A 9,761-nucleotide genomic window follows, 5' to 3' on the forward strand; every position below is an offset into this window, starting at 1 on the left:
GACCTGCAAATCAAATTTTATATTCGCAGTTTTAGGAGTAATTCGTAAAAAAAAAAAAGGGATTTCGCAGTTCACATGTCTATGAGTAAAGAGATGCCAATATTAAAATTACTGAATTGTCTATTTATTTAACACCAAATGGACAGAATAACAAATGAAGGACTAAATTGAGCAAAAACACAAAAGTCTGGGACTAAATTGAGCGAAACACAAAAGTCCGGGACGATATCAGGTCACCAAAGTCGTTTAGGACGAAATTGAAAAAAACCACTATAGTCGAGGACGATTTTGGGTATTAACTCTTTAATAATATAATGAATTCTTGATCGATTATACAATAATTTAAATATTAAATTTGAATTATTGTTATCATTATGAATATAATAATAGTGGGAGTTACAAAAAGCTTCAATTTAATTTCTTCATGAATTTGACATTTAAGAGAATTGAAGAAATAATGTCTAATGATGGATATTGATAGTACTAATTTCCAGATGTCGGCTGTATGTACTAGATGTATATAATATGTATGAACAATGATATAGATAAAGGGATCTTTTATTCATAGTGTTCTTGTAGATCTTTGTAGAGAGAAGGGGGAGAGGTGAATGTATGTAGAGAGAAGGTGGTAAGGGCCAAAAAAAGACCCTTAACTTAAAGGGCTATATGCCCTTTTATAGGCACAAGAAGGTGACCGGGACCGGATCGTTTGACTCCGACCTGACTATAAGCGGGAATACGAATCCAGGGTATATAACCTATCAGGTATAAATATTTTTTTTTATCGAGTTGTCAAGATATGATTTTGTGTGTATTCTTTGCTCTTGAGTCTTGACTAAGTAATTGGAGTATTTATGAGAGAGTGATTTCTAAAACAAGATAAACCTCTACATCTCGAGATAACATCCTTCTCTATCAAGAATTGATTCTCCATATTTACTAAAAACCTTCATCAATGGATTGCTATAACCTTTATGAAATCCAAAGCTCCATGCTTTGACTGGTATATGTAAATAGGATTAAAACGATTGAACATATAATAATATGTAAATATAAATGTACAATCCAACTTTTAGTTTAAACTTTTAATTAAAATAGAGTTGCTTAGAACCCGTCAAAAGTAACCATCTTCCAATTAAGGTGTACAAAAACACGGGGGGAATAATATGCTTAAACAAGCAAGAAATGAAGGGAAATTACATGAATTAACTTAATTACAAAAACACGAAATGATATTCAAAAAAAAAAAAAAACCAAGCCAGTTATCTAGGTATTTTCATATGCCAATTGTATCACAACCCTATTCATTCACATATTCATCTAAACCCCAAAAAAAAGAATCACAAGTATGTTTAATATATGTACAAAGCAAAGGTGTGCATCTCCTCTTTAGTAGGGCTTGTATTGCAAATAGAAAGATGATCGAACAGCGTGTTGATGAGACAAAGCTTTTCCATTCACAAGCACTTGCTCTGAGAAATCCGCACGGACTGACTTGAATCCGTAATGCTGCACATAGAATACAAGTATGAAAAGGAAGCGAGGGTGAAGAATTCAAATGGTCTTTTCGTAATCTCCATCATACTCCTCTTCAGATAAAATGCATTGATACCTTACCTTTCCTTTCCACGAAAAGTCAACAAGATGGTAGTAGGGTTGCAACAGTGTGACCACATCTCCTTCTTTGATCTGCTTGCCACACAAGTAATAGTTAGCGACTAACATTATAATAACACATTCCGAGAAAAGCACACTAAACATGAAATAGGAGCACCACAAATGTAAAATGCAAAACACTTATCATAGCCTTTCAAATGCTCGGCCTCAAGACAATGCTTGAATTGATATTCTATCCAGACTACATAGATTTTCATGTTCAAATCAGAGTGTAGCAAAGTTCACTCAGAGAGCAACAAAACTATATAAGACAGTGTAATAAGGTCATTAAAAAAGGCAAGCTATGGTCAGCTTACGATTTTGCAAACCAAAGAGATGATGTTTTAGAATATCTGGATTTAAAAAACAAAACAAAAACATAAAAGCCATGATGATCTACAGACCATCAGAGAGCTTTGCTTTCTTGCATTAGGTGCCATCCCCTCTCCTCTCTTTTTCACTCTTGGTGAAAGAGAGCAGTCATGAAAAATTTGGTCCACAGAAATCAGAAGCCCTAGAGAGGAGATATTTGCTGAAAGCAGCGGCACTTAACCAATACCTCTTTTCAGTTGATAAATGGGCATGCTTGAACTATGCAAATATGTTTTCAAGGAAAGTACAAATTCAAAATTACGTTTGAAGAGAACTTGGGCGCTAATTTGAAAATATTAGTCTTTCTTCTGGAAGGCTTGCCATGCAGGAATTTTAACTTTCCCTTGTAGTCTTATACCAAAGACACGCCGCTAGCTCCAGTGCTCCACAATGTTCGATGCTTTTTTTTTTTTCTTAAATTCCATATTAATTTACTTTAGGTGATCTCAAAGTACAAGTTCAAAGAAGATGGTTCTCAAGAAAGAATTAACCATTTATATATTCTTTTCATTCAGTAACCCCCCTCTACAATAGAAATAGATGAAAAAAGGAGGAAGTAGAAGCATGAGGATAAGAGAAATATCACGTGGCATAGTGCCAAATTTAAGAGGGAAACTTACAGCCTCATTTTGTACTCCATAGACAGATAGAACATAGCATGCTTGAGCAGAATCACATAGAACATAATAGCTGCAAAATATTGGTAAATTAGGCATGAATAAATATATACATTTTCATGTCCATGCATTGACTCTTGTAAGGAAGGTATTAAAAAGAAAAAAGAAAAAAGGAAAAAAGAGGCCATATAAGATTAACATGAGAGAATTGCAGCACATTTATTGATAACCATAAACAATGCAGAAAAGCAAATTTACAATTGGTGCAATAGCTTGTCTTGAGCAGAACTTACAGTGGAGTTGGAGTCCCATGTTTAACGAAGAACATGACTTTCCCGATCAATACAACCCCTTTATTAAGACCTTCTGAGAGAAAATCTATGGTTGCCCTTCTGTAAGAAGGATTCACTAGAAGGGAAAATAGTAGCCTTTCTTTAGATTAGGGATAACAGGTTTCCTTCAGTGATCAATCCAAATTTTGCTATCAATAAATGATTTGAAATAACAAGAAGGCTTACCATTAATGCTATTGAGTGATGATGTCAGGGAAGCAAGCCGCTTGGACTTGTTCTGTCCCTGGTAAAACCAAATAATATTAGAAGACTGTACCCCTGAGAAGTTTCTGTGCAACAAACGCTTTAGAGGAGATCAGAACTGATCCACTATGTATAAGCTCATCTATCATTTTAAATGCCCATTTATATCTTTCTTGTTTACCATGGAAATTCAAGAAAGAAAATTCAAAATGGCAGTAAATATACTCCAGTTATTATGCAAAGGCAGCACAGCACAGCTAGTGGATAATTTAGTTTTTAACAGAGGCAGCAATTTTAACATTTCATAATTCTGTAGACTTTAATCACTTTATAATAATGGTTTTGATTTTACACTGGTATGTTCCTAGCTATTTTTTAGATTATCATAAAAGAACCAGCTTCAGAGTTTCCTCATGTTCAGAACTATCAATTTTCATTTTTCAGTGAAATCACAGATCAGCATGAATGATTCAAGGCAGATGTATCATGTATGTTTGCCACAATTAAGTATATCATTTCAATGCTTAAGAAAATCAATAATATTATCAAATATTGAAATATATCTTGAAAGTTGAGGATTTCTCATTTCACTTCTTACAACAAGCTTTCATCAAAGGTTCTTCAAAAATATATCAAAGGAAGATCTATAGCACCAATAATCTTTTCAATAAAATGAATAGTAAACTACTTCTTTGTGTACCATATTTGGACCCAAACAATTCATACTCTATTTTAAAACTTGACTGCATAGGATAACTCCGACTATAATTTTACTATTTTTTCAAATTGAACTAGTGGTTCTTGATGATTAACTAGAGAATTACATCATAGATTTGCAGTTCAGTGAACATTTTCCATATCTGAATGGAATTTCTAGTCTTCCAAAAGAATTGTTAGATAAAAAAGAATGTTGTGTCGTCTTGTATACATATTTGTAAACTTGGCATTCAAATTGTCTGTTGCGACGGCTGAAATGGCATTTTCTTCTATGCATTTTATCAAGAATAGATTGCATATTAAATTAGAGACCACAGAGGAATGATTTCCTCCTTGTAACTTATATTGTGAAAGATGTTTTTGACAAACATTAGCAACAAAGCTATAATGCAGTGTCAAATTATGAAAAAATGTTTCCTATATTTTTAAGACTTGTGTCTTATAGAAACAAATCCCGTTTCATTCTTTTTCAAATTTATTTAATATTGTGTATAAATTGTGTGAGTATGCACAATACCAATGCATGTACTGTGCAATGTCCAAGTGGTGATTTTTAAGATTTTGACTCCACTAAATCAAAACCTTGAAGTTGCTACAGTAAAGCATTAAATTAGTGTACAGATGACCATTCCAACTCCCGCTAAATTTTCACATGTGATAGAAGACCTAACACCACTTCACATATCAGGATGAACTCCTACAAATAACCAGTTGGTAGCTAGACATAATAAAGCTATTTCCTTACCATCTTAAGACACTAAACTATTGTCCAATTACTATTTTTATAAAAAAATGAGCAAGGAATTATCTCTGTAAAACTCATGATCCTTATGATTACTAAAACTAATTCTGAAATATTACTTTCTATCATCCTCAAAATACGTATAGATAATTGCAATGTAATATGGACAAATATGTAATGTGTTCATGGCTATGATAAACTTACCCTTAGCAAACTATCCAATTTTTCAAGAAGGTAAACAACCTTTTGGACCTCCTCTGTTGCATTAAGACCAGGATCCTTCAGTGCAGCAGCTTCAAATCCAGTAAGGGCCCGCTCATAATTCTCAAGATATTTGTTTACCTGATTTAGTTCTTAGTAAACATCAATCTTTTAGGTAAATGTTATGCAAAAATAAAAATAAAAAATAGAGAAAATGGAAAGACTAAGCACCATAAAAGGTATATCTGGATGATCAATTATCACCAAATACGCAATGAACACAGGCAGATAAGAATTCTGAGTGTTTTCCTCATTATACTACAGTAAGGCGTAACAATATACCAAGCTTTGAAGTTTTCATGAGAAAACAAGATGAGTGAAGACTGAGGCTTACAGTAGCACAGTTGAAATATAGGTCTGGACTGCACTTCATTCTTTCATCTCTCTCCTGTACAATATAATTTTTTTTTTTTTAAAAAAAAATTATGGATATACATCTAGGCAAGAACTGGAAATAAAATTAAAAAAATTAAAAACTTAAAAGACCAGTTTTAAGATTTAGGGCCAATAACTTGAGAGAACATATAGGGATTTTGTCATTAATAATATATTAGGTAACTGACAACTGAAACTTTATTGAATGCATACATACAGCATTTTGGTATGCTTTCAATGATTGTAGAAGTTTTCCATGATCCCAAGCTCCAGTAACAAAAAATGATGTGTGATAGGCATTACCTAGGTTATCTGTAATGAAGATACAAAATTCACTAAGGATCTATAATTTGAATATACCAGGACAATAACAATAGTGAAAATAATTGGAGATTGAAGTCAAGTATTGTAATTAAAAGAACAAGAGATAATAATATAAACTTCAACTCCTCAACTAAGAAGAAAACCAAAGAAGCAGCATATATAAATCAAGTGTTTATCTTTTAAGCATAGAGACAAAATGTTAAGTCCCTGTTTTTCTTACTTTTCAATCAGTTGGCATCATCTCTTACTCTATTCTCACAGCATCTATGTACATATATAGAAATGCAGTTAAGCATGCCCAACAATAAGATGTCAAGTCAAATATCAACTGCTACCGACAAAAATGAATTTACTAGAGCTTAGCAAGTATTTAGGACAGATATCAAGTGCAGCCTATTAAGGCACAGCCGCACAGGAGCTAAGTTCCACTCATGCATTTGTTAAGTTTACTTATCACCCAAAAAGAAAACCTTGTCCCTTAAGTTAGCTTTGAGTTAGAGACCTACACCAGGAATATCCATCCTTGACATCTACAGTGATAGCTTCCTTTGCATGCTTTATGCTCTCTTCAACAATTTCTGCTTGATCTTCAGCACCTGCAAAGAGGTGAAAAGATCGTTTAAACAGAGTAAGTTAATAAGCTAAACCCAGAATGGAACCCAAAATACTGGGGAGAACAAAACAACAAGAAGAATATGAGTTAAATGAAGCTTTACATATTACTATGCCCCATAATCTGTTTCAGAAGAAGAAGCAAGTAACAAACAAACAGCCTTCTTGCTAGCATTACTAGAACCAGTGGTTTCAACTAAATAACATGTGGTTCAGGAATAACATTAAGTTTCTATTTTTTTTAAAGAAAAATTAAAGGGTAGGCTGCATAGATAAACAGGATGACAAGTGCAAATGCTCTATAAGCAAAATCAAGCATACTACTCTCAACCATTTTTAATAATCAAAATGGTCCCTCGACTATGCCGTAATTACCAATTTAGTCCTCGACTACCATTCTTACCCAATTAAGTCCTCAACTCTGTAATCTTTGGCTCTTTGCCCAATTTAGTCCTCTGTTAACTTTTCTGTTTATTGATGGTTAAAATTAGGGACAAAAATATAATTTCATAAGCTTTCTCCTTGTGGGTCGAAATTTATATTTGTTGTTATATTATTAGTTCAATATTATGATTCATTTAAAGAATTAATTTGATTATTTAGACGGAAAAAAAGTGCATCTAATTCAAAAATAAATAATATAAATATTTTAAATACCCAATTAAAAAAAAAAAAAGAGAAAAAAGTAAAGCTCACCGTTGAAGGGGAGCTCAAAGAAGGGATGCTAAAATACACCCAAGTAGCGGCGGCGCTTACAAGATGAAACGAAATAATGGGAACGCCCACCTCTTCCGCAACATCAACCGCGAAATTCGAGAGTCCATCGGCGATGATGCACCTCGGTGGCACACTGTCCTCGCCGCCGGAGGTGACGATCTCCTTCAGGAACGGTTTCGCCGTGGTCGAGAGAGAATGAAGGAGTTGTACTATGCCAACGCCTGAACTCCGGTGGTCATTGGTGAGGCCGTCGGTATTTGACTCAAAACGGAAGCCGGAGTAGCGGCGGAACGGGGAGATGACATCGGAGGAGCACAGAAGGTTGTTTTGGGTGTGGACGGTTGTGATGAACGTGACTTTGAGGTGGGAGAGGCAAAGGAGTTGGGCTAAGTTGAGCATGGAGCGGATGTGGGATGGAAATGGGAATGCTATGATGATGATATGAGGATGAAGAGGAAGATAAGGTTTAGGGGAAGTAGCTTAGTGATCCATCAGTATACTTCTGGAGGTGGTACAAATCCTCACTGATCTTAACCTTATTACCAAAGTTTATATTTGCTCTGATGGAGGATGATTCATGGATATGGTAGGGACATTTCATTTTCCTTCTGATTTTTTGTTGAAATGTTTCTTTCACGGTAGAACAAAGGAGTTGAGACATAAGTGAGAGTGAGGCAGTGAGCTTGATGAGGTGGTTGGAAAATTATGCATAGCTTCATATTAAAGCCATGAATGTTTGCTGCAAGGTTTGGCAGAATGAGAGATGAAGGAGAAAGCTTATAAAATTACATTTTTGCCCCTAATTTTAACCATCAACAAACAAAAAAATTAACAGAAGACTAAATTGGGCAAAGATTACATAGTTGAGGACTTAATTGGGTAAAAATAATAGTCGAGGACTAAATTGGTAATTACGGCATAGTCGAGGGACCATTTTGGTTATTAACTCTTAGAACTTTTTATGTTTTCCATAGTCACTACAGAGTGCAATATAATTGGAAATCATTTGGAATAAGGACTATTTTCTTTTTTAAATCTCAAACTTTTAATACTGATTGACTCATTTACTAGCACAGCACTAATCCCAGAAAAAGTAGTACTCACAGAGTCACAGGAAATCTCATTGATAATAAAAGACTTGGAGGATAGATGGTTAAAAATTTTATTACATACTTTACAGGGTAATAACTAATAAAAGTATAAAGATGTCCAAAAATTATCTTAAGAAAAGGTTATGATCTAGATGATCATGATACAGTAGCAAGCATATAAAGAAAAATCACCTTGAGCCATTTTTCTTTCAAGCATTGACAGTTGACAAAGTATTCGTTTGTTGGGACCCTGAGCATGAAATTCATAAGATATCTATCAGCATTAGGAAATATTACTCAACTGCAGAATTAGGTCAGCCACTACACCACTTCTGAACTAAACAAATCACAGCACCAATAAAAAGACCTTGCTCAAACCAAACATGAAACAATTCTTGGCTGAAGCTAAATCCCCTTTCTTCCATATGCAGTTACCCAAGCACAGCCAAGCATCTGCAAGAGAAGGGTTCAACTTTACCTGGAAAACAAAGAAGATACCCAACAAATAAAACAGAGTGAAAAAAAAAAAAAAAACACCCAAATTTGAACCCAGTATAGAAAATTAACAAGAAATCAATCTCACTTACAGCTTTGGAGAGATGATCCTCTGCTTCCTTCTTATAATCAGGAAACACATCCAATATTTTTCCCCTCAAGTACTCGTATGTAGCTCGCTGCATCGATAATTTCCTTCTCTCTGCAAAATTCAATAACAGTACAAAATTAGCCATCCACATCCCTTTCCATTCTACTTTTATCTAGGAGAGCAGTAGTGATGCTCCTACACTGGCCTGAGAATTTGGGCTAAACTTGGTTCGTATCAACTAGGGTTCTCACCAATTGAGCAAACATAGTAACCCTTTAACCCGATACACAAAAAATACATCCTTCCTAACTTTGGGACTGTTCCATTTACAGTTCTGACTCTGGCATTTTCAAGAGTTTATGCAGCAATGCAACATGTGTTACAAAAACAAAATCAAGAAAGATACAAATAGAGGGTTTACCAGGAGGAATTGCATCGAGCAGTTGGAGGGCAAGATCGGATTTGCTCTGCAAAAGAGAGGTTTTTTCATCTGGGTTAACCGGGAAAAATCTCTCGCGAATCATATAGAGCTCATCTGCAGCTAGTGCTACTTTCGCGAATAAATCTTCTTCGCCATTTTCTCTGATTACACTGCTCATCTTTGCGGGTTATGCAGAGTTGAACTGAGCAGCCAAAATGAGTTCTTGAACTTTAGCGAGCTTAATTGCCTGTCTGACAACTTGACAAGGAAGTTGTTTTGAGAACTTACAAATTAGCCCCTCTATTTCTATGGAAGTATATCATATACCCTTACAAGTTACAACCCCAAAAAGAAATTCAATTTTTTGGTTGGTATTAAAGAGAATATTGAATATTGAATATTGATTCTATTATTTATTTAGATGATGAATAAGGAATAATGAGTAGAAAGATAAATGTGTCTTAACCATGATAAATTGATAATGATAATAAAATTATCATTATAACCATTTGGAAGAATGATAATAAAATTAAGGAATAAGGGTTAAATAGTCCATTCAATTGCACACGATAATACAATTAGGTCACTGAACTTAAAAAATTAACAATCGGGTTCCTAAATTATCCAATTTCAAACAATTCTTCCAATTTGAAGATTTCCAACAAGCCAACAGGTCATCATCCTAAATTAATTGTTTTTTAAAAAATAAATTTTAAAAATTAATTATTAAAATT

The 9,761-nt window shown here is 34.1% G+C and overlaps 1 protein-coding gene across 1 annotated transcript; it reads right to left on the reverse strand.

The window, feature by feature from the left end:
- Nucleotides 1-1,114: 1,114 nt before the first annotated feature.
- LOC109157621 (tetratricopeptide repeat protein 5-like) lies at nt 1,115-9,264 on the reverse strand. The gene is made up of 13 exons (XM_019305476.1): nt 9,028-9,264; nt 8,608-8,717; nt 8,388-8,498; nt 8,213-8,270; nt 6,107-6,196; nt 5,494-5,588; nt 5,236-5,289; nt 4,845-4,982; nt 3,164-3,221; nt 2,939-3,053; nt 2,649-2,718; nt 1,618-1,689; nt 1,115-1,509 (listed from the first exon to the last, which is right to left on the reverse strand). Exons 1-13 carry the CDS (start codon nt 9,203-9,205, stop codon nt 1,390-1,392), a joined length of 1,269 nt encoding a protein of 422 aa, XP_019161021.1. The 5' UTR covers nt 9,206-9,264; the 3' UTR covers nt 1,115-1,389.
- Between the last annotated feature and the right edge of the window lie 497 nt (nt 9,265-9,761).

The sequence above is a fragment of the Ipomoea nil genome, unplaced genomic scaffold (assembly GCF_001879475.1).
Source record: "Ipomoea nil cultivar Tokyo-kokei standard unplaced genomic scaffold, Asagao_1.1 scaffold0298, whole genome shotgun sequence".
In the NCBI taxonomy this organism is placed as follows: Eukaryota; Viridiplantae; Streptophyta; class Magnoliopsida; order Solanales; family Convolvulaceae; genus Ipomoea; species Ipomoea nil.